Consider the following 25,135-nt stretch of genomic DNA (forward strand, 5'->3'; position numbering starts at 1 on the left):
TCTTGTTGATTTCCACAGCGCCTCAGACATAAATTGGGAAGTAACTTTTTTTGGGCCACAATATAGATTGGGTAAGCAAAAGGAGCCCACTTTCTCGGGAGACATGGAAGATGTAAAGGATATTGCAGTGTGCGTCATTTTCTTGCCCATCTATGCAAGTTCTGCTTTGCTGCCATCTTGTGGCCTCTTTAGGCACTTATAAAACTTGGAGCGGGTCTCGCATGCAGAATTTCATATATATATATATATATTTATTTTTTTAATTCGTCTACAGGATGTGGTATTTCATAGGCGCACGTTAAGATAGTTTTGTATTCGCGCAATTAGTCTCGCGAGATTTGTCATTGTGACAAAGAACGATAACGATAACATGGCGCCACCTGTTGGCCACCGGTCACTCTTAAACCTCCCATGTGCGGCAACTGATGTTTACATAACCGAGCGGAGGAAGAGGAGGAGCCGCTCTTCTCTCACCTGCCAAAAAATAAACAGCTGACGACGCGGATGGAGCCGAGAGTGAGAGAAAAGAGAGACACACTCGAAGTTACAAAAAACCTCCCAAAAAGTGGGATTAAAGTGTCCAAACACGTGAGCGCGTGCGCGGATCCAACACGGCCAAAGCAGGTACGATGAGCCTCATGGTGCGTTTAAGTACCCCTCGTAGCCATCCGTTGTATTCGCTGTTTGAAGAGCCGTCGGGCGTGAAAGGTTGGCTTTTTTTTAAAAGGTTGGAACACTGTAAATGTCAACTCACGGTAGATCACGTAAGGGCGTGTTAATTAACACGTTAATGGCATAATACATGTCTTAATCTGGTTTAATTCGTGTACAGTAAAATATGTGATTAGAAAGTTAGCAATTTTTGTTCACAGTTTACAACACAAATATGAATATTCACCAAAAAAAAATAACGCTATCTAATTTGCTACATTAGCTTAATTAGTTTTGTTAGCTCACTACTTTGCTAGTTCGCTAGCTGAATTCGTTTTATTGTTTTTCCACCACGTGGAATGGAGTAGCCTCATTTAAAAAGATACCTGTCAGAAAGTTATTAATCTCCCTCATTATTGGATGTTGCTACGAGTATGTTTGGTCACTCACTCGTTTGCTTGTGAGTTAGCTAGTTAAGTTAGTCCTCGTTAGCTAGGAGTTTGTTAATTGCACCTCAACTGTCAATGTCAATATAACTAAAGGGGCCAAGGAAAACTTGTGTCACTCGTATCCAAAACACTTAGAACAGATGTCACTACTCTTGTGATAGAAGGAAAACCAAACCACATTGATTCACACTGCACATTATTGGCCTTGGAAGACTGCATCTATAACTATTTGGTCAATACCCTCTTATACGTTGAAGCAGAGGCCCCCAAAAATAAAGGTGGAAAAATGGTCATGAAAACTCACAAAGCAAGAAATAAAAGACGTGATATTTAACATTCAGTCCCTATAAAGCGTTTGTCTGATTGCATTCATGCATTGAAACTGTACAGTGAGCTCTCGTTTCCTGAAATCCAAACCCGTGTACCACACAAGAGAGCGATGGTTTCATTTAGGAGGGAAGTCTGATTGCAGAGGAGGGGGGAAAAAATTCCAGCAGTGAAGATGATGCTGTGATGACACCCTTGTGTATATTTAGAAGAAACAAGTCATGGGAATTCGGTTTGCTTGAGTCATTATCACCTTCCTCTTTAATGGAAAATAATTTGATGTGATCTTCTTCATTTCAGTCATAGTGTCCGTTTACTTCTCGACTGGTTTCTGGGCGAAAATGGAAGAGACGAGATGCGAGATGCCGTTACATGTAAGTGTTTTACTCCTTTTCTAAGCATGATAGTATTTTTTATTACATATGTACAGTGGAGCCGTGCATACTTGCGATTCCGCACCATTGGAGTCACCTATACACGTATTTTTCTTCAATATTTGTTGTAATATTTATTTTCATTTATTTTTATTTTAATAACTTACTGGAGCTTACCACCTGTGACATTCTGATTAATACTGTTTTTTTTTTGTGGAATATGAGTTAAGCAGCAAAATCCGCCGGTTTTTAGCCATCTCAGAGGTCGGGCGTTTTGTCCCTTCTGTCATCTGAAAATGACATCACAGTCGCTCAGGTAACGACCAATCACAGCTCACGTGTGTGTCTGTTAACTGAGAGGTTTTTGTTTGTTTCTTTGCTTGTTTTTCTACGCTGACATCACGGCCTGCATAGCTCTGAGGGGGATGATGAGGCTCAAGAGCTGACGATTGCCGGTTACCCTGCCGACGGCAGGCAGCACGTGCGCTTGTTTTGTTTGCGTGCTGAACAGGAAAACACACGCGAAGGTGCTAGAGTCACCGTATTGTCAAACCAAAACAGGCACTGTGTCATATCTCCGCAAGGCTGCAAGTGTCAAACCTTTATTATTCACTTATGCTGTCCAACATGACGCCGAGCATATGGGAGACATGCGCAACAAGGATACGCTGCTGAATATTTCATGGTTACAGGATCAGGTTGTGTTGTCCCATAAAGCCAGGGATCAAATCAGCCCTTTGTCTCATGCCTGACCGACCTCCCCCAAGGCAGAACTGATCCAGTTAGGGTTAAAAATTGTATTTGTCATATGAGGTTCATGGAGATGGATGTATTTTAGTTTTCAAAGTGGATTGTTCCATTTAGGTTGCCATGAAAAAATGTAAAAGCATATATCGTCAAAGTTTGGGTTTCCTTTCTATAAAAAAAAAGCCCTGTCTTTTTAGATTAAAATAGAAAAAAAACCTGCAGTTACAACCTTCGTCCAGGAGTGGGCAACGCTGGTCCTCGAGGGCCGGTATGTTTTATATGTCTCCCTCCTCCAGCACACTGGATAATAATAAAATAAATAATAAAAATAAGCTAAGATTCGTTGTAAGACTTAGTAAGATCCAAGTAAGACTGTTTTAGCGAGACTGGTAGCAGGACCAATAACGAGATCATTTTGTGTTTGTTGGAGTTCTTTAATATTGATCTTATGTTCCAGATCCGGTTGAGAGCCGAGGGAGTCGACGTTGAACACCGTCCTCCTGAAAAAGGTGCGGACTTAATTGGGGCTCCTCGTTAGGTTTGTTCTTGAAAGTGTGTTTACTTACACATCATGTTCTCTCTCCTGTTTGTTCCCTCATTTGTTAGTCCCCTCGTCACGTGCACACCCCGGCAGTGTAACACATCCTCACCACAAACAAGACACACAAAACCCAGAGTGCGGGAACCAATTTTCTTTCGTATTCTTTTTATTCTGACCTTGTATTTATTTTGTTGTCAGAAATATTTCAATTTTTTTCTTGAAGAGTGAAAACGAGGCAAAACAACTCTTTTTTTTTTTTTTTTTACATTTGCATAACACCTTTTCACATTTTGTACAATATTTTTCTAAACAAGCTTTTTCAAAAGGAAATGCCCCAAAACACATCTTTTAGGAAATTAATTACTATTTTTAATTTAGGACTTAAAACCCCCCAAAAAATAGTACTCTTTCCTACCACCCTCTAAGAATCTTTTTGCCCTCAAATGAATCCAGAAAATATGGGAAAAAAAGTCAATTTAAAAGGGGAAAAGAGTCCTTTGAATGTATTTTCAAAGAAATTTGATTCAGAAAATAAAACTTAAAAAAAAAAAGAAATACACCAAAACATGTCTTTTTCCCTAAAAATAAGTATGACTAATATTATTTAAAAAAAAATAATAATAAAAAAAACATTCTTCAACAAATCCAATTCCAGAAAATAGGATTTCTTGTAAAAAAAATAATAAAAAAATCTGACTTTTGCATCATGGCTCTTTTACAACTTTGTTTCTGGGTCATCGTTTATGACGAGAAAGCCAATAAATGACAATCAAATCAAGTCCACAGATAAACAAGAAGCATGTATCATGTCTCCCTCCACCTGGAGCGATCTTTTTTTTTAATCATCAGTTACCAAGGCAATGGCAGATGGCCGTATTGACCAGTAAGGCTCAAGCAGGAAGTGCGCCTCGGTATTGACCTTCAGCCAGTCCCGACTTCGGCAAACGCCCATTACTCTATTACTGGTGGGTGGGCTTTTTCTTTCCTCGCGTCCGACCGCACTGAATCGTCTACAGACGACAGCGGGACGAGGAACAGGGTGTTGTGTCTTCTCAGGTGCAATATTTTTTTTATTTGATTTATTTTTACCCATGACTTAAAAAGGATCTGCATGTAAAAGACGACAGGTTGGTGGGCGCTTCACAGGTTGACTTTCTTCTTTTAAATCCACAAATTAACAATAGCTGCTTCATTTTGTTTCCTTTTTTTTTTCTTTTTTTTTTTAGACACAAGAATTTTGAAGCTCGTCCTCTCTGTTTACGATGATGAAGACGGTTTATGTTCTGATTGCTTAAAAGCATGGGTGTGTGATAAATACAATGGCACATGGTTCTCAAACTGAAGAGCGGAGTTTTTATCGGGTCGCTAAACGGTTATAAACTGTTTTAGTGTAATTTAATATGTCTGTTTTTTGTTTTGTTTTTTAGGTTGGTTGTGTCAAAACCTGCCTTTTTCTTGAGTTTGAACATACTAAGCTGGAGATTTTATGTTTCATTTAGTGCACGGCCCCCCCATGCAATCCAGAGGTCAGCACTTCTCCCAGCATGCCGCAGTCCAAATCAGGAGCAACATCAGCGGCGTGACGAGTGACAGCACCGACACAGACGGAGCGTTTTCGGATCATCTACTGCCCGCCACGGACACGCCACCTCCATCTCCGGAAGTGCCCCCCGCGGCCATGTTGGCACCCCTTGCCGTGGACCCTCCCATGGACACCTGCAGCCTCAGGTCTGTTTGCGTGTCCCTGTGCGAAATAAATAAATAAATAAATCATTCAATGTGATTCAAGGATAAATGATCGATATCTGGGCTACTTTAAACACACACAGTCTAAGCCATGTGTCTCTGGAGTTGGACAACGACGAAAACGACGCACAGATGAGGTCGCCCTTGTCCGCCGTCGAGAGGAACAGTGACGCCGGCCTCAATTTTCCTCGCAGCTTCTCCCCCTCATCGGCTTGGGAAACTGACTCAAAAGTACAATATAAAGACAAAAAAAAAAATATATATATATTTTTGGGACAAAAATAAGAAGTCGTTTTCGAATCTGATTTTGTTGCTGTTGCTTTGCAGAACCTGAGTGAGTCGGCTATGCGGCTGCGCTCTTATTCTTACTCGTCTGCCAAATTCCCTTCGCGTTCCGCTCGCTTTGGTCGGGACACCTGCAGCCCTGGTCAGTACCTGTCAATTTTGTGTATTAAAAGTGCAGAAATTAAATATAAGGTTCACTAGGGGTGTCTACCCGAGTGTGCGACCCGTTTGTTTGTGTCCCGTAGATGCCCCTCCCCATGGCGTCAGCCAGAGTCGATCTCTACTTCAGGCGCTCTCCCTGTCTAAATCGCTCTCTCTGCTACACCCGGCCAGTAAGTAGAGAACAACACCAGGCCCAACTCCTATAAAAAGACGACATACTGCTCTAATTAAGTGTGCATGTACATAAATTGCGTGTGTGGTATTGAGTGGTCAGATGCTTTGCTATGCTGGATTATAAACGCCATTTCCTATTTTATGGTTAGCGTCACACTTTTTGCTATTTGTGCCGCAACACGTTTGTCATCATGGCATTGAGCGGTAACAAATGTAACACGATTATAAATGATTGCTTTGCAGCCTACTAATGAGATAAGCGGGCGTCTTTGTCTGCGCTTTGCCGTAGTTGCACTACTTCTCGTTTTATTTATTTATTTATTTATTTTTTTGCTTATCCACAGAGCAAAGAGCCTCGGAGTTACAGTTGCATGAGAAAAGGTAATATTTCTTATATTACAAGATTTAAAAAAAAAAAAAAAGTAGTAGCAGTAGGCGGGGTACACCCTGAACTGGTTCCCAGCCAATTGCAAACAACAAACGAACAACCATCCGCTCTCACACTCGCATTGAGGGACAATTTAGAGTGTTCAATCAACCTCCCATGCATGTTTTTTTTGGAATGTGGGTGGAAACCGGAGTACACGGAGAAAACTTACGCAAGCACGGGGAGAGCATCTAAACTCCACACAGGAAGGCCACCGTCGGAATCTTGCTCAGCAGTTTTTGGATCTTTGCTCCTTCCTTGTTTTGTCTCTCATGTTGTGTCTCTGCAGCTCCCCCTAGTGGTGGTTTTGTCACTTAGGAATCATGTGTGATGTTTGTGTGCATATGGTGTTGTTGACAGGGAGTTAAACTCCCGTCTTGATGATGATGATGATGAGGGCGGCACGGCGGCGGTGGAACCTCTGCAACATCTCACCCTGTCTGAGTTCCTCAAAGAGTATGTGCTCGCGTTTACGCCAGCCCCAAAAACAAAGCACAGAAAGAAGAAACTAACTTTTGTGTGTGATCTAATACTAATCTTCATTCACTTTCTTCAATTCTTCGCTTTCATTGTTTAACGCCAGTGATTCCAATCCATTGGGGCCAGGGCACATAGCGTAAGAGCTCATCAGGCGTGTCTTTTTTGTTTCATGTTGCCGATGATTGTTTATGTGCCCTGGCTCATAAAAGATTAGGAAATGCTGGCTTGTCCCTTCGGTTTGGAGACTAACTTTGACTTCAGGAAGACCATCGCAACTAACATCGGCAAGGGGTTGAACTACGGATGTGTGGATTTCTACTTAAATGAAACTAACGACTGGCATTTGTTGGTGGACAGGATCGAAGAAGAGCAGCTGGACGCTTCCAACGTCCCGGCCAAGGCTGAGTCGGACAAGTGCAGAGTCATCCGCACCTTCAGCTTCCTCAAGAACAGGATGTCCAAGACCAAGGTAGCTGCTGCGGGCTTTCAGCATTAGCTTTGATGATATTGTATTGTATCTCTATTTTGGATTACGGTTAGCATTTTGACGTCTACATCCGTCAATGGCAGTGAATGTTAATTGCAACCTTAGGTTAAGCTTTAGCCAGTTAACAAACAGACCACGTCTCTTTAGCCATAGTGTCACCCTGCTAGCTCACAACTTCAACACACTAGGGTAGTTTTGTCAACAAATGAAAACAGGATAACGATAAGAGTCCTGCTGAGTGCTAAAATAGGAATTAAAGCCTGACATTTGCACATGTTTTTAGACCAAAGGGAAGGTTCGAGACAGCAAGGACAGACACGCCCATGCGCACCATTTTTCCACCAACTCCTTTTTGGCCCCCACCGTGTGCGTGGTGTGCGACAAGCCGGCGTTTGGAAAAGACCTTCTGCATTGCCCTGGTAGGACTCATTCCCTGCACATTCTTATCATATTCCAACTGTCTTCTTTCATCTTTTGTCTCACAGCTTGCACCGCCACAGTCCATAAAAGTTGCCAAGAGTCGGTCCCGCCGTGTTTCAAGGTGAGCGTTGCGCTGGTCGTCGGCTAGCGTGTCACGTACCCCTTTAGCTTCTGTTTTTTTTGTGGCTGTTGAAATTCCAGGAGAAGAACGCGCTTGTTACAAAGACCAGGACAGCATCCCTCCCGCAGAGTGAGTCAGAGACTAAACATACAATTAATTGAATCAAATCATCACTTAAACATTATATATATAGAGTGTGCACTTCTTTTGCTTCAGATTCCACCGTGAGTGAGAGCCCTCCTCAATATGCGATGCCCTTGTCTAACGCCATGAATCCATCGGCTTCCGTTTGCCTTTCTGGAAATGACGGGTATCGAGACATCCTCGCCGAGTTCCTTAAACATGAATCCATACGTTGTAAAACTTAAGAATGTTGACACGCCTTGCAGTCGTCACAGCGAGGGCTCCGAGTCAGAAATGGATGCTGGGGGGGGCAGCTGCCTCCCAGAGGAGCTTCGGCGCACGTCTTCTGCTGATTGGACCCCGGACGAAGGTATGACCAAGGCGAATGAATGAATCATTTTATTATTGATTCGGAATTTAAGTCAGTAACTTGACTTCCCCTTTAAAATAAACAATTTCACATGCGTGAATCGTTGTATTTATGTTGACATATTATGCCTTCCGTCGTCCCTCGACAGACTACAGCGACCTCGCTGCCGATGCCGCCGATTACGAGGCCGAGTCGTGGAGTTTGGCCGTGGCGCACAACTTTTCCAAGAAGCAGGACCGGCGCGTTGTTAAGCGACAGGACGTCATATACGGTGAGCTGAGCAATTCTCAAGTCCTAAAACTGTCCGTTCAAATCATGTCAGTGAGTCCACCACCTTGGCTTAAAATGCAGAGCTGATGCAGACAGAGATTCGCCATCTCCAGACACTGCACGTCATGGCGGCGGTGTTCCGCCGAGGCCTGCGGAAGGAGGTGCCGCTCGACGGCGAGGTGGTGGAGCGCCTCTTCCCCTGTCTGGACCAGCTGCTCCTGCTCCACAGCGCTTTCTTCGTCGCCTTGAAGGAGCGAAGGCAGAGCTCGGCGCAGCTCGCAGAACGCAGGAACTACCTCATCCAGCGTGTGGGAGATGTGCTGCGGCGACAGGTGAGCTGGAACTTTTATAGTTCAGCCCCCGGAGCCAGTTTCGGTCAGAAAACAGATGGAAGGGGCTAAATTAACATTTAAAGGTCGGCGAAGCATGGTAGCAAAGTTTGATGACTCACCATAAACACTCAAGCTGAATTTGAGTTTGAGAATTCATCCTTTAAAGCAGGTGTGGGCAAACTATGGCCCGGGGGCCACATGCGGCCCGTTAAACGTTATAATCCGGCCGGCCGAACTTCATGTTTTATTTTATAAATACTGTGGTTTTTCAAAGACACATATTGTTGTATTGCTTTTGTTCACTTTCATTTCAAATTAAATGTATTCTTTTTTCTTCCGATGACGTGAGGTTACCAAAACACTCCATCCATCTGCTCCTGGTCCGGCCCCTCTGTCAAATTTTAGAACGCCAATCAAAAGGTTTGCCCACCCCTGCTTTAAAGCATGCCTAGCAACTTGATATTTACCAGCTTGCAATTGTTTATCGATACCACATGATGGCGATAAAGCACTTAAAACGGTGAGGATCATAAAACACCAACACCATGTGTCTAGAATGTACACAATCATGAATCCATGTTTGATGAATCCGATATATTCAAAAGTCAAATGATTCAGCCCAAACCAACCACCTTCACATGAGGCTTCTGAATATTTTGATAAATCTTCACAGTTCACGATCAATAGCAGTAAAATGCGTTGAGAAAACTGATACACCGCCGCGTGTTCCTCCCGTGTCAGTTTTCAGAAGAGAGCGGCGAGAAGATGCGGCGCGTCTACGGGGAATTCTGTAGCCGGCACAGTGAAGCCGTGGGCCTGTTCAAGGAGCTCCTACAGAGCAACAAGAGGTTTCAGAACTTTGTCAAGGTAAGTACGTCCTCGTTCACGCTTGATGAACTGTACTTCCAATGCTTGAAAAAACAGTTTCATATTATTTAAAGAGACTTTTTTGACAGTGTCTTGTGGCATCATATTACAGAAAAAAAAACCCGCAAATGGGGTTTCGGTGTCATTGTCTTTTATAAAATTCTGCATTGAAGCAACAAGGAGGTAACTGTCTGGTGCGACGGCGGGGGATCCCAGAATGCATCTTGCTCGTCACCCAAAGGATCACCAAATATCCCGTCTTGTTGGAGAGGATCCTTCAATACACGGAAGGTTTGTCATTCATCCGCCTTTGCGGAACACTCTAACGCGATTCGATAACCTACGACTTCCTGTTGCGTCTCAGAAAACACAGTGGAGCATAGCGACCTTTTGGCAACGCTGGCGCACATGCGCAAGCTGATCGCCGCCGTGGACCTGCGAGTGAGCGAGTACGAGCGCCGGCGGCGGCTGCAGGACGTGTGGAGCCGCACGGAGAGCCGCAGCACCGCCAAGCTCAAGAACGGACGCACCCTACGCAAGCAGGACATGATGGGCCAGACGCTCAAGCACCAGGGCGCCCTCCTGTGGAAGACGGCGACGGGGCGACTCAAAGGTGTGGCCTTTTTAGGATGTTTAATGTTTTCATTCATTTTTTTTTTACTAGTTTTTAACATCCATTTTTCTGTAACTTATCAAACTGGTTATGATATATTGATTTATGATTTCTTTAATAGTAAAAAAGAAAAAAGAACAGAATGACCAATTAATTCTATTTTAATTGTTTTAGATTTTTATATTATATTTATAATGTGTCATATTAATTATTTGTTTATTAATAATATTAGTTTCCAATTTTATGATAAAATACAACAACAAAATCACTCCTCGGAAAAACCATTTCACCTTTTAGCATCCCCAAAGAGAACACACGCCCTCTTACTGGTGTACACGTTAAAAAAAAAAAGAAACTAAATTCATTCAAACATCAAAGTTCATTTATATGAATCATGTTATGAAAATTAAAATTAAATCCTTATTAATGTTACGCCCTGACTGTGCTGTTTTGGGAATCCTCGTTTATAAGATTATGGAATGCTTGCTGTAATTGAACAGACGTCCTGGCTCTCCTGCTCACCGACGTCCTGGTCTTCCTGCAAGAGAAAGACCAGAAGTACACATTTGCTACGGTGGTACGTCCCCGCCAAAGCGCTCCAAACATTGTCCATCGTTCACTTCCTGTTGACTTGTGACTTGGATGTGCCGCAGGACCAGAAGCCTCCGGTCATCGCACTGCACAAGCTGATCGTGCGGGAGGTGGCCAACGAGGAGCGCGGCATGTTTCTGATCAGCGCCTCGGCTGCTGGGCCCGAGATGTACGAGGTCCGCGCCGTGTCCAAAGAGGAGCGCGACACCTGGATGCGGCTCATCCGCAAAGCTGTGGAGAGGTGTTTTAATTGCTGCTCATCAGCTGTTTGAAAATTGGACAATACAAGAGAAAACAAACTACTTGATGAAGAGTGTCTCTTGCATCCTCTTTCCTCGTGTACTCTTTTCTCATTGTGGTGTTATTTTGATATTCCTCAGCTGTCCCGAAGAAGAGGAAGACTACACGAGCGAGTCGGAAGAGGAGAAGCGCATCGCCGAGTCCTACTTGCAGACGGTCCAGAAGTTTCAAGGTGTGTCAGCATGTGGACAAAACTATCAATACTGCCAACTTTTTGGGCAAATAAAAATAGAAAGAAATTCTCCTCTTTGACCCCCGTGTCAAACCCTGATCGATGAATCAATTGATGATTTCTTTAAACTGCCAGAGAGCCTGACTAGCCGGGACCAGCAGATCTGCTCCAGTCTGGAGGAAAAGCTGCAGATGTACACTGCGCTCTCAGCCGACGCGATGCAGAGCGAGCCACGGTTGCTCGTTTGGCCGCACCCGAAGGAGCTGCCGCAGCCCAGCGTGCTGCTGGCGGCTGCGCTGCATGAAGGTTGGCTCTCCAAATTATCATTCTGGTTCTGTTCCAAAAGCAATAATGTTTCGTCAGTGTTCATACTTTTGACTTTTGTTTGTATCTTGTGCAGGGGTTTGCCCTGGTATTTGAAAAATAAATGTTTTTTCATTTTCCATGCCAACTCCAGCCGAGAGCCTAAAGTCCACACTCGAGTCCAAATCCGGTCGCGGCTCTGATTCAGGTAGAGACTCCGCATTCCCAGGATGTCCCGCCACACCTGCAGAACGGCAGTCCGACACGTCTCCTGTGGACCCTGACACTATTCAGCTTCGATCACTGACTCACCTGCAAAGTGACCATGTAAAGGTATTGAGCAGAAGGAACTAAAAATAGCATTTGTTTGTCGAATAAAACTACTCTGGCTAGCATGCAAACGAACATATTATCAGTGACAATACATGTTGAAAAGGAAGTGTATAGTTTTAATGGCTGTAAAAGCAAAGCAGGGACAAAAAGAATCAAAAGTGGCAGTAAAACAGTGTGTGGCCTCTGGGGGGCGCACATGTCTCACGCTTGTCACTTCACCGCAGCCTCTACTAGGCATAAAGCAGTTCTTTGTTCATCCTGAAGTTGTGTGTCGTATTCTAACAGATTGTCCGCAGTGTGCAGAGCCTCACACAGCTGCTTTACAGTCTTCAGGTGAGTTTTATCATTTCTGGTCATTTTATTAGCCTAAAATGGCAACGCTAGTCACACAAAAAGTAACATTTGTTCTCCGTCACAAAAAAAAATGTCCCATTGAAAACCAGTGGAAATGACATTTTCAACTCGTATAAACCAATGCAATCCTTTTTATGGTCGCTGTTCAATTCAGGAAATTTAAATTAATAAATATTTAAATTATTTATTAATTAAATATTAAATTATATATCATTATAAATTAATAAATAAAAAATAATAATTTAATAAAAATGATGCTTTAAAACATGCAGAGACAATACTCACTCGTATATATTCCTCATCTTTTGCAAAAAATAAATGCTACTATTACTGCAGCTTTTGGGTTGCTTAATTGTGATATTCTTCTTTGTGTATTTAACATCTGTATTATACTGCCCCCCAGTGGCTGAAGTGCACCATCAGAAGTAGCTGCACAATCCATTGAGTAAAAGCAAGCAATCATTATGCGATTTGCCATTTTCTAAACTTACATCACACTAGATCTTTAAGTCATTTTTGGGATGAATTGAAGAGAAGCGGAACAGATGATGGTTGGCTGGATGGACTTGCCAGAGTAGTTTGTTACCACACAGAAAGACTTAAAAGAAAAAATCTTTTTTTTTTTTTTTAATAAGCATGGCCTTTCATTTCTCTGTGTACGGCCATCGGAGGAATAAATTTGGACACCAGGTTTTTAGGTGCAGGTGCTCTCGGGCCCACTTTGTCATTTTCATATTCAAAGCATCCGCATCCTGCCCGCAATCACCTGCGCATCTCAGGTGAGCCGTCACATTCAAATGCACTTGTTTTTCTGCGCTCCAGGCCGCAGTGACCATCCAGGACAGCTGCTACGAGCTCCAGAGGTTCCTCCTCCACGAACACACACTCCTACCCCAGCGCCCAGTGAACGCCCAGGCCGGCGATCAACAGGATTCTCGGCACCACCTGGACAAGTGCAAGGAGGACACGGCAAGAAGCCAGGAGCGCTGGGAGAGGGAGTGCCACACTTGGGAGACCCGGCTGGGCGAGAAAGAGACCAATGTTGAGGAGCGGGAACGCCGGTGCCACCTGCTGGCGGAGGGGCTGCGACGCGAGCGAGAGATGCTGGACCGGCGTCAGGAGGAGTACCGGCATGACCTGGAGAGGCTCCGGCAGAGCCAGATGAGTGTGGAAAGTGAGAGAGAGCATCTGGAGAACCACAACAAGGTCCTCCACACGTTGAGGCACAACCGACAGCGCAGTCTACCCGACGGCATCATCCCGCTGGATGACAAGCAGGTGGGCGTGGCTAACGTCAATCACATCTTTTTTTTTTTGCTATTCATGATAGGTCTTGTTCATAAGTAGTCAATGTCATAATACAAGCAGTAACAAATCTAAGAAGAAAAAAAAAACAATATAAACAGGCATTTTAAGAATTAGGAGATTGTTGAATTATTGAGCGGAATCTTTTTTTTTTTTTTTCATTCGATAAGAAAGAAGCCTAATGCAAGGCAACCATGGACAACACCCTCTTTAAGACCACAGTTTTCCCTAAGGATTAATGGAGCCGGTCCGGAATGGTCCGGCAAACACGGCACCTTCCACTGCTCTTGATGTACGAGCTACGATAATGAGCGCCATTTCAGCTCCATTTGTCCCCGCCGCCGCACGCCAATAAACATCTACGTGATGGATGGTAATTAAAGTGCAGCAAATAAAAAGCCCCGCTGCAATAATTAAAAGCGCCGGGGCCTGAAAGGTTCCTCAATGATTGCCTCTGTGTCCGAAAAGCAGTGGGGGGAAAATGGGGGATAAAAGGGCTCACTGTTCCCCGTGGGGCTTCAAGCTAGGCAAGGGATGGGCTAACTTTTAGTCAAGGACCATGTTTAAGCATCAATGTGAGCCATCACTGAAACAATTCAATAGATTTTTTCGGAGAGAAGAAAGTAAAAAAACAAAAACAGAAAGAAGGTGAAATAAAAAGTAAATAAAGTTGTGACTGTGCTCAAAATGTACCAGTTACATTCAAACTTATGCTAATTGGAGTCAGCACACGCCTGCCAGCATTTCAAGTGTCTGTTTAACCCCAAATGAACTTCAGCTGGTTTTTCCTCACTTTTTTTGCTTTTAAGCAGAAGCCTGCCTATTACATGACTCACAAGGGCCGTACTTTACCCTCTGAGCTACGCTTATAGTGTCTGCGATATTTTTTTGTCTCAAAACACTTGATTTAGTCCGCACAGCCTGGGTGATGGCTCACCTGGTTTCTTTTATTTGTTATTTCTTCTTTTTTTTTTTGGGGGGGGGGGGTTCATTTCTAGTTGCTAGGCAACACTGGAGTTGACAAGCAGCTTGGCAAGCTCGAGGCAACAGGTCACGGGGTGAACTCTCAAGCCTGCTCTAATTGGCTGCGAGTCATGTCAATGTGACAAGCTCGTAAGCGCTCGGGGAGCCAAAGCGCTGGCACGTTTTTTTTTACCTCTGTCGTCGGTCTGTAGAAATGGCAACCACAAGGGCCTTGTGGCTAATCAGAAGCTTGAAGAAACAAATTGTCCGAAACGTACAAATTGCCATGTCCTTTTGGTGACTTTTGCAAAGGCATTTTTAGACGTATGTTTTTTTTTTCATGTATTCATGACAAGGTTTTCTCTGCCTTAACATTTATTTTTCCAATTCTAACCTCATGCTGCCGGTTCTGAATGTCAAAGGGTATTTTAGCCAATCCAATGTCCGACTGTTAACTGCCACGTTCTTCGCATTATTTGTTTTCTTTTTTACTTTTTTGTTTTTACTTTTTTCTAGCTTATTTTCTTTATATGTCGGATTTTTTTAAAAATATTTTTATTATCTGGAGATGATTTTATGCTTCAGTACCCAATGACATCGTGCACTGCCTGCTGTGCGTGCCTCTGCCACCAGGGGGAGTATAACACATACTGAAATATTACGGGGAAAAAGATGTTCACAACAAAATAATTCAGTAAGCTTCACCAATATTAGTTGTTTTTTTTTTTAACAGGATAAATAATGGGCTCCTGTGAGTATTGTTATTTGCTCTGTCTACATGTGTTGCCGCATCGTGTGTTCCAACACAAATTGTTTAAAAGGTTAGAACTGCTGGTTTTCTTGGAATAATTTATTATTTATTTTGCATTGTGTTTTTGCACTAAGCTATTCGACTTATTCACTTTTTGCTAAACTGTTGCTTGTTATATATTTGGTACAAAAAGTGGACTCATTTGTGCAGCACTTTTTTCTCCATCTTTTTTCTAGAACTCACACATAGGAAGTGATTGTGGATTTGTGAACGGGGCGTCGCTGTCCAGTGGCGGCCTCGTCCGCATCGACAACAACAACAAGCTCAAATGGAGCGACGCCAGCGCGCACAATTGCCTCGAACTGCTGCTGGCCAGGTCCAACAGCAGAAAACCGCTCGCCCGTGCCCCCTCTGACGACACCTCGGTCTTCGATCCCGACCCGGGCGAACAGTACCGGACATCAGGGTGTGTTTCGTTTGGTAAGTTCTCACGTTTTCATGAGTTATGCATCATCAATAGTGCTTTAATCTTTGCTATCAGCACACATGAAAACCTGTGAGAAGGTCAACAAATCAGTATACACACGTAAGGTTCTCAAGGTTGGCATCTGATCTGTCCTTCCAGTTAATCAGTGTCACCTGACAAATTCTGGACCACTGCCTGGAACCGCTGTGTGACCACTGATGTAGACGCAACAACCATTTTGTTTAACAGGAGTTGCCATGGCTTTCGGGGGTGCTAAATTAGGTGGTGCTGATGCTCGTGCTAAAATGAGAGTATATCCTGGTGTAAAGGTGGGGGTAGGGGGGGTTGTCACCATAGCAACAACAGATGAAGTTGCTCCATACATGCCGTGGCTTTTAAAGAGCACATCTAAGGGCTCGCTGGTTCAATGCTGACATATCATCTTTCACACTCACACCCCTTCTCTAATGTACACTTAATATCATTCATCAAACACACACACGCACACACACACACACGCATAGTCGCCTTCAGGGACACAATCAGGCAATTTATAGTTCACGCCATCTGTTACCGTGACAGCGCACCTGGCCCAGTACACACGCATGGCCACCTCCAAAAGTCCTTAAAACAGTGTTATTGATCCCCGGGAGGAATTCAGAGAGCAGCTGGAAATTAACCAACGCACCTTTGCATACACGAGGCCCCAAAATACCTTGATTGTGTTGCCCCCCTGGTTATTGTTATTATTTCGTTGCATTGTGGTTATGCATCCTGGCTTTTATGATGATGTTACTTCTTGTAGTCCTCATAGTTATTCATTACGCCTTTCCTTGTTTGCGACTTGGCCTCAGATCAACGCTACGCGCTCGAAGCGTGGTCATCATCAGCGAGCGGGCTAACCCCTGACCTTGGACGTCCGGTTTCCATGGAGACAGACAGTGGCGACGAGCAGGGCCGAGAGGAAGCAGTCATGTACCTCTGAACCTTAACGTCAGATTTGTCACGGCCTGTTTAAATCTGTGAGCAGTAAGTATAATGTACAGTACAGAGTTTGCATATTAACATTTATATTAGCAAATGTTAAATCATATTTTTATTTTTATTTTTCATTCATTTGGTTCATTTAAATGTATTTTTTTTAAATAGCTCCTTACACAATGGTTTCATTTATTTATTGTAAATAAAATGGTTGCAAAGAATAAAATGCGAAAAGGGATTAAAAATGAAAAATATTTTCATTTCTATAAATACTTGCTTAATTAATTCTACTAAAACAATTACAGACAATATGATACAAAACTCAGGAATTAATTAATATATTCTTATTAGAATGAAGTACTTTAACGTACAACATTTCATTATTTTTTTTATTTTCTGACTTAGCCGTTTTGTCCTTTTTTTTAAAAATCAAATGTGGCACTTGAGCAGCTGATAAACTGGCCTCCAACAACAACGTGTGACTCCTGTTGGACTGCAGAGACGTATTTTCAGCCCAGCGCCATCTACGGTAGACGTGCGGTTGCCAGTGGTGACAGGTAGAGGAGCGGCAGGTGCGCGCATATCAATGACTTCCTGTCCGACCACCAAGCACGTCTTCAGTGGATCAACCAACACCAGCCAACCCCATGTGATAGTTCTGCTTTTAACTCTTATAAAGATGTCAAAATAATAAGAAAAAGGTTTATAGTTGCCAACCTGCTACAAAATATGGTGCCATGGAGCTCCATAACTCACTTCAACGTAGTTTTCATCCCTAGTGCCAAGATGACGCCAAAGCAAGAGATGGAGCTCCTCAGTTCACTTCAAGATAGTTTCTTGGGAATCAGAAGTGAAAAGAGGGTGCCGAAGCACGACATTAATCTCCTCGGTTCACTCCGGTATAGATCATTGCACAAGGATTCATTTTTAACAAATAGCCAGAGGATAGATTCCACAGAAAAAAATAACATGATTTACGAACTGCGAGTATGTGGAGGATTACGGTACTCAAACTAAAATAGTCCACCCTCACTCCGTTCGTCATCCGTCATGTTTATCATCTCTGTCGCCCGTTAAAATTCAGATTGCAGCGACGGCTCCTTCCTCCGGAGGCCCCAAGCGAATCTCATCTCATCACCTCATCAATTTCGAAGACTCGGCTCCGGCGGGCCGCCGTTTTACGGCGCTACAGCCTACTTTTACCAGCTTTCACCTTTGATTTGTTTCCTTCTACTAGAAGCTTAGATTGACTCACATATTGAACACAGTTGAGCAGTGGAGCTATTGATGCGCTTCTATTTGACCAACAAGGGTCTGCTCGCCATAGCTTGGGGGTCCGCAACAAAATATGTTGTCGCATCATTCTCAAAAGTACATATTTTGGATATCAAATGTCTTCACGCCCTTGTTCAAATGCTTGTTTTTGTGATGTTGAAATATGAGACAAAGATGAACCATTTTTACATCACTAATGTGACCAGTTAGCCTATTTTGCTCAATTGGGCAAAAATGTCAGAAAAAAGCCTACTAGAACAGCATTTTGTGGTCTCTGAAAAAATGGCATTTGAAAATGGGTGTGTAGACTTTTTATAAACATTTTAAATCTTGAGCTCCTGAATGAATTTCCTCTGAGCAAAAAAAAAAAAAAAAAAAGGTTGACATAATAATATAATGGCAATCTATTGCAAGAATCAAATTCTTTGAATGTTAGCGGCTAAAGACCACTTTTCCCGCCTCGTGTGTTTACGTTGAAGTTGGCCAAACCGCAGAAAGGAAAGTGTGTTATTTTACTGAGTGTGATGACTTCTGTGGCCAAATAAATGTGAAGAACGGCCGTAATAAGGCTTTTATGGCGAGCCGCAACAATATACAGCACATAGTGCCGACTGTATATTTCTCTTGGGTGGGATTGCAAAGACTGGCAATACACTCGGTGGTGACGCTTCCAACCACATGAGGACAATTTATAGGTTGTTTTTATATTCTCCATGACGTTGCTGCTTTGTCAGACTTTCTGTTCTGCTCGTTACAGAAAGTTGCTGACAGTACGATGCTAACATCAGGGCTAGCTTAGCAGTTAGCATGGCTTCGCCGTCTATCTTGTCATCCCATGGTGAGAACGATACGTGTCCGAAGTGTAACTTAGCTGCCACCACGGAGGCGATAGCTTTAGATGTTTTAGCGGCAGCACTTGCTAGCCAAATCTTGTGCTAGCTAGCTGCTGCCCACTCGTAGCTGATGTAGCTTTTTGCGAATGTCTTAGCGAAGGTGATTCTCATTTTTGGTATTCCGTATGTTTTGATGAGGCGCAAAATGCAAATTCTGCCATGCGAAACCGCTTATTTTGATCCTTGCGCTAAGAACTACAGTGGGCTAACTCCCATTTTTGTCAACCACTAATAACTGCAGTAGGCTAACTCCATGTTTTTGTCAGCCATGGAAAATGACAGTGGGCTAACACACATCGTTGATTTGTGTATTTTCATAATTCACAGTCGAGCCTGGTCTCCAGCCACTGCGAAAAGCGAGGTTTCGCTTGACTGATAGATTTGACAGATTTTTGAATTTGGACCAATATGGCAGCAAACATTTAGCGGCGGCTCCTGCAAAATGGCAAAAAGGAAGTGAACCCACTTTCGTTCGAAGTGGCTCATTTCATCCCCGCGGCAATTTGAATCCGCCATTAGTTTATTCGGGAGACAATTTAATATCATTTCCATACAAATACAACAATGACGCTAATCTATTTTGTTCACTTTTTTTTGGGGTTGGATTTCCAATTGAATTGTGCAGGAGTCCTGTTTGCGTTCGGATTTGACCTTAAGTGTAAACCACTACTGTTGCTTTCGCATCTTATCGTGCGACCCTGAAGTCTGCTTGAGTAAGTACTTTGTACTTCATTACACACACACACACACACACACACACACACCCACACTCCCTCACATAGAGGTCAAACCACCTTATCGTAAGTACGGGTGGGGTCATTAATAATGATAAATACCCCACCAAGACAACATAAAAGAGGCCTGCAAACAGCATCATCCATCACTAATATGAATGCCTCGCTCCAATGAATGGCTTCCATTAGAGGATAAACACAACTAGTCAAGGTAGTTCTGCAGTCAATCAATCAAGTGATGAGATATAAGAAAATTAAAAAAAAAAAAAAAACACTAATCTTGCGCCTAAGTACTACTTTAATCTTAGCCAGGGTTTTGACTTGTCTAATAGAAGCTCCTTCCCTCACGTCAACATAGTTCCACAAGCATGGCATCAAAGTGCTACTTTTATATTAGCCGTTTTATATTGTGAAAGAGTTTTACGAGTGCCAAAAGAGCTTAGAGGCAAGATTATTCCGCAGAAAAAAATAAAACAGTCGAATATTGATTTGCTTTATTGGTGAATATTTAAACGACAGCAGGTTGTGTGTCTCGCCTTCCACCATATATTAACCGTGTACGCTATCTTAACTAGCAAAGCTCCTGTGTTAACCTCGCACCAGCAGAAATACGGCCCAAGGTTAATTATTCGCCGTCTCCCCGAGCGAAAATACAACTGTGTGCTTGAGTGAGTGAGAGGATGGGATGAAAGGTGGAAAGAGTTTTACAGCCCTAAAAAAAAATGTGTTTGAAAATATTTCAATGTTTTGAATATTTTTCCCAGATATTTGGAATATTTCAAATTAGACAATTGTATTTTTAATCAATTCTACATTTTAGTAAAATATTGTGAACTTGTTTAGAAAATCTTTTTTAAATATTTATTTTTTATTTTTTTGAAAGAGGAACTCAAGTAAAAAAATGTTCTTGACAGTATGATGATGTCCTATGCGCCCCCATTAGTCTAATGCACGGTGTTCTGATTGATATTGCAATTTTGGATTACGAATTAAGCAGCAAAATCCATACGTTTTTCTTCGGCCATTTTGCCACTTGCTGTCGACTGAAAATGACATCACAGTTGCTCAGGGCTCAGGTAACAACCAATCACGGCTCACCCTGAGTTTGATCATGTGACATTCGCAAGATGAGCATTCAAGAAACGCTTGAATCAAATGTTAAAAATTAGGGCTTTTTTTTTAAAAGCCTTACCGAGTAGACGTTCAAAAGTTTCTGAAAATATGTTGAGATTCATGGAAAAAATGTTTGAAACCAAAAATGTATAAAAATGAGGATCAAAATACGCATCAAGATAGAAACTGGGAAGTAAAGAAAACATACGTGGTTGTTGTGTTCAGTGAGATGGTGAACATGACCTTGTAGTTGATTTTGGTGTGCTGCCGCGAACCAACGTCAACTTTGCCGCAGCATCAACTCTCGTTTACTGGAATTGCCGGTGGGTGCTGCTTGCTTCACCGCCTTCACAAAAGTCACACCTGGGTTCCGAATTCCCGGCATTTAAAGGCTCGCGCTTACGGTCCGTGAAAACACCACGCCGATTTGTGACTTTTTTTTTTTTTTTTTACCGAGACGCATCGGGAACATTTGATGGCGGCCAACCTTGGTGAATCATGAGGGTTTGGAGTCCTTGACTACCTCGTCGTCGACACCTCACACAGCAACACGCACACACACACACACACACACACGCGCGCCCTGCAGGAATGTTCCAAACGTGTCAGTTTTGACACCTCGTCCCTACTTTTTCCAGCCAAACGCGTTTTGCATCAACAAGATAGTAAGGAACAGCCAAAGCTTCTTGTGCAACGCTTGTGAATTGCTTTGACGTGGTTTTTTTGTGTATATATATTGGTTATTGTTCCTGAATGTTTTTTCCGAAAATCTCTCTCTCTCTCTCTCTCTCTCTCTCTCTCTCTCTCTCCTCTCTCTCTCTCTCTTTCTCATCACAAAATAACGTGTATTACTTTTCTATTGACCATCACTCGACTATATATTATTCCATAATTTTTTACTTAATGTTACATTAAAGTACAGCAATTACATTACGCGGTATTTCATCACTTTGTGTTCCATGACATTTGCAATCTCTGAGGAAGTAAAATCTAGTGTGCAAGCAGCCTGACTGTAGTAATAAACAAGTGTGTGTTTAAGGCATTTAATTAGCATCGAGTATACGCAGTTACCATGTTTTTCTCCCCGAGGCCAATTACCTTCCAGCGTGGCAACTCGCAAAATGCATAAACATCAATGTGTGTGCGTGTTTGCGCACGTGTCTTGAAGGATAAAAAGTGAGGAAACATGACAATAACGGTCTAGTCTGTCATTGGTCCGTTATTTAGCGAGTTAGTCGTTTGGGTGGTTCATTATTTGTTTAGCTAGCTATCTGGTTGTTTAGTTAGTTAGTTAGTTAGTTAGTTTAACTCATCCTCGCCTTTCCTTCCTACAGATCCATTTTGGCTATAACCACAAAATTGTAAGTCAGCGATACTGACAAAAGAGGAAGACTGGAATGTCTGTTTGTGTAGAGACTTGCCTCCCAGGCATATGCAGTCACCGCTCATCAAAGCATGAGGACTCGTTTCATTGTATGACATTTTCCTTGTTGCACGCGGTGTCGCTCTCCTTGCTTGGTGAAGTCTCCTCTGTGTTTGTTCGCAGTAATTACCTCCTCCTCGGCTCTCTCTCCACCCTGCTCATAATTTGATGCCTGCGGGGATCCGCTTGACACGCTCTACATCAACTTGTTTGAATTCAAGGCAAAAGCGGCGTCGCAGGAGGCAAGACAGAAAGACCAAAAAAAAAAAGACTTGACACCAACAAAGGGAATGCGTAATGAAATATTTGCTTTGGATTACGACACAGCGACATCAAGTGCAAGTATTACATCCTATAGGCATGGCGCAAACCAGGACAAAGCTGATGCTCATGTTAGTTACTGAGTTATTTGGTTGGTTTAAAGGTTGTTTTGTTCACTAGCAATACTGTATGAGTTAGTTAGCTAACTTGATAGCTAACTTTGTTGGTCATTGAGTTGGTTAGTAGGTTTGCAAATTGGTTGGTGAGATAATTGTTATGTTGCTTGGTTTGTTGGTTATTGAGTTAGTTAGTTGATTATTTTGTGACTCGGTTGGTTAGTTGGTCATCAGTTGGTTAGGTAGTTGCCTTGTTTAGTGATTTGACTTGTTTGTGGGTTCGTTAGTTGGTTGATTCATGTTAGATTTGTCAGTTTGTGGATGAATTGGTTAGGTGACGGGACTGTTTTTCCCAATAGTTAGTTAACTGGTTAGTTTGTCAAAAATCTGCAAGATTTTGCAGATTTTTTTTTTTTTTGAAAGCGCTAATTCCTCCCGATGAAAGCAGTCGGATGATTATTCGGTCGGACCCTCAAGGCATTGTCATCTTCCTCAACGCAATGACAGCCTCTTGTTCCTTTGTCCGTGAAGCTGAATGATCATCATCATCATCATCATCATGCAGCCGCACTCGTGACTCACCGTGACTCACCGCAACAAGTGTGGTCAGGGGACACGCATGTGGGAGCACCTTTCTTCTGCGCGAACGCGACAACCTATCGCACTGTCAACACCGAACGCCAAAGTCATTATTTGTACAAGTCCAAAACAAATCAAATCACAGACAGACACCGCAGAATGACGCATGAGGTGATGAGCGCCCATGTTGCCATGGCAACAATGGACCAACACACTCACAGGAAATGCACCACACAATCCCCATGCAGGCGTCCAAACACCCCCGACCCTCGCTGACCCTCCGATGTGTTTACCTTTCAGCATCCTTGTGACCACGTCCTCCTTTGTTACCGTGGCAACCGGGGTGCCCACCTGATGATGGTCAGACTCCCGGACTCTTTCAATCTGCCATCGATTGGACTTTCCTGCCAGGCTTTTTTGAATGGACTGACTTGAGTGAGTGATGCAGCTGTTCATCCTCGCTTTTTGAGCTGTATGAATTATTATATCATCATTTCTGCTGCATCTAATCATTGCCCACTCTTTATGTTGATAGGTGCGAGTCGGCTGATGTTTTTTTTTTAGGAATGCTTAATATTGGTTGGGGAGCGACATCATTGTAGCAGGAGGAGAAAAAAACGATATAATTTTAAAATTGATAAATGTAAAGTTTTTTTTTTAATAATATTGACATGGGACACAATTATTTCCAATGGTGATTTTCTATTTGGATGTCCTCAGTCTGTTTGATTCTTGTCATTTGACATAATTTTCGACTTTGCTGTTATAAAGAAGCCCACTCAGCATAAGCAGTAAAATGACCCACCGCTAACGCAACCCCCGCAGCCGCCCCCCCCATCCCACTCCTTCCCTCACATGACTAAATAATGACATGACAGCAGTTACTTTAATTATGTGTGCGCATATTCATGGGATACGTTGATGTGGACATGTCGCCATTAAACAAATCCATTTTATTGCCACTTTCTCTCGCCACCCGTGGCTAACTTCCATCCTAACTGACACTGACATGCACACACACACACACACACAGCTTCACATTGATTTACATTTGTGTGTGTGTGTGTGTGGTTCAAGGCCCTCCGTGAATTCCTTTTTTTTTTTTTTTTTCCCCCTCACTGCTCCGTGAAAACTCTGACCTTGTCCATGTTTCACATGATAACCTGCCAAGGGCAGCAATCCTGCCATGCACAATGGCGGCGGGTCCCCACGCAATTAAAGTTGATTAACGGCTGCCTAGCTGGGGAGTCTTCATTTACCAGGGACGAGCTCGTCTAAATGTCTACTTTAAAAAATAAATAAATAAATAAATACTTTGGCTTCACCAGGGGACCAAAATCATCTTACTTTTTTTGTCAAACATGACAAAAAAATTCAAGCTTCTTTTTGAGAACGAAACACTTTAACGTTCACTCATTGGCGCGAGAAATTATTTTGGCAAATGCTCTGGGAAAATAGCTGCCGCTCATCTTTTTCTTTTTCTTCCTCTTCCTTGTTGTCACTCAAATGAACGAATGCTGGTGAGAGCTGTGAAGGACAAGTGAAATCAAAATTCCAAGCATAGCAGCAAACAAAATGCCTGAGCTGCCTTTCGAAGTTTCGGAAGGCGGGAATTCCCGTGCAGTGAATGCATCATGATATAAAGGTGTGAGAATGAAAAAAAAAAACAAGAAATACTCACAAATGATGTGCAGTTTTATTATTCATGAAGCAAAATTGTTGAGCGCTAATGCAAACAATAGATTAATTTATACATAACCAAACAAAAATAAATTCTTATAGATAATCTAGGTAATTAGATCATTTAAATTTTTTTTTCCATTTAAAAACACAGTCAAAAAAAAAAAAACAATCAGTCCTATCTCTTTGTTGTGGCCTCCATTGAGACGTCTGTCAAATGTTCTTCTTACACGCCGCGCACATTCCGCGCTGCTATCACACCTGTAATTATCACAGCTTGGAATCCTCCCATCTGCGCCCTCGGGGAACAGCAACAGCTAATACTTTTCAAGTCCGTCCAGCTGACATGTGCAGCGTGCTGAGAGCTTTTCCTAATGCGTATTATGCTCAGCTACACTAGTGCACAAAACCCGTAGTCATACCGCAGTCTACGTTTTTTCAATATCGCCTGCACTGAACATCCACAAAGTATTCGCAGCGCTTCACTTTGTATTGTACTTTTTGCTTGAAGGTTTATCTTTACTGCTAGTTTCGTTAGCCTGACTGTGTTGTTTATGTGTTGTAATTAAGCTACCG

At 42.7% G+C, this 25,135-nt stretch overlaps 1 protein-coding gene across 12 annotated transcripts; it reads left to right on the forward strand.

Moving 5' to 3' along the window:
* The first annotated feature begins 423 nt into the window (after positions 1-423).
* On the forward strand, positions 424-23,664 carry LOC148319065 (rho guanine nucleotide exchange factor 28-like). Of its 12 annotated transcripts, XR_015839784.1 has the most exons (32): positions 424-624; positions 1,728-1,801; positions 2,055-2,117; positions 3,006-3,057; positions 4,589-4,817; positions 4,919-5,066; positions 5,163-5,262; positions 5,366-5,452; positions 5,801-5,837; positions 6,244-6,339; positions 6,721-6,832; positions 7,134-7,269; positions 7,336-7,391; positions 7,472-7,520; positions 7,608-7,701; positions 7,781-7,884; positions 8,033-8,155; positions 8,236-8,486; positions 9,228-9,353; positions 9,527-9,644; positions 9,718-9,966; positions 10,467-10,543; positions 10,620-10,798; positions 10,938-11,029; positions 11,165-11,335; positions 11,487-11,665; positions 11,951-11,998; positions 12,842-13,297; positions 15,275-15,518; positions 16,359-16,533; positions 23,180-23,314; positions 23,415-23,663. XR_015839784.1 is itself a non-coding variant. In XM_088281745.1 (31 exons), exons 2-30 carry the CDS (start codon positions 1,769-1,771, stop codon positions 16,487-16,489), a joined length of 3,840 nt encoding a protein of 1,279 aa, XP_088137871.1. In that variant the 5' UTR covers positions 424-624; positions 1,728-1,768; the 3' UTR covers positions 16,490-16,533; positions 23,180-23,664. The 12 variants fall into 12 exon arrangements, 11 of the variants coding, with proteins under 11 accessions (XP_088137871.1, XP_088137872.1, XP_088137881.1 ...); XM_088281745.1 differs by having other exon boundaries at positions 23,180-23,664; XM_088281746.1 differs by lacking the exons at positions 23,180-23,314; positions 23,415-23,663 and adding an exon at positions 16,936-18,127.
* The last annotated feature ends 1,471 nt before the right edge of the window (positions 23,665-25,135 follow it).

This window comes from Idiotropiscis lumnitzeri, chromosome 18 (genome assembly GCF_059441095.1).
Source record: "Idiotropiscis lumnitzeri isolate Australia: NSW breed Sydney's pygmy pipehorse chromosome 18, RoL_Ilum_1.0, whole genome shotgun sequence".
NCBI classification, from domain to species: Eukaryota; Metazoa; Chordata; class Actinopteri; order Syngnathiformes; family Syngnathidae; genus Idiotropiscis; species Idiotropiscis lumnitzeri.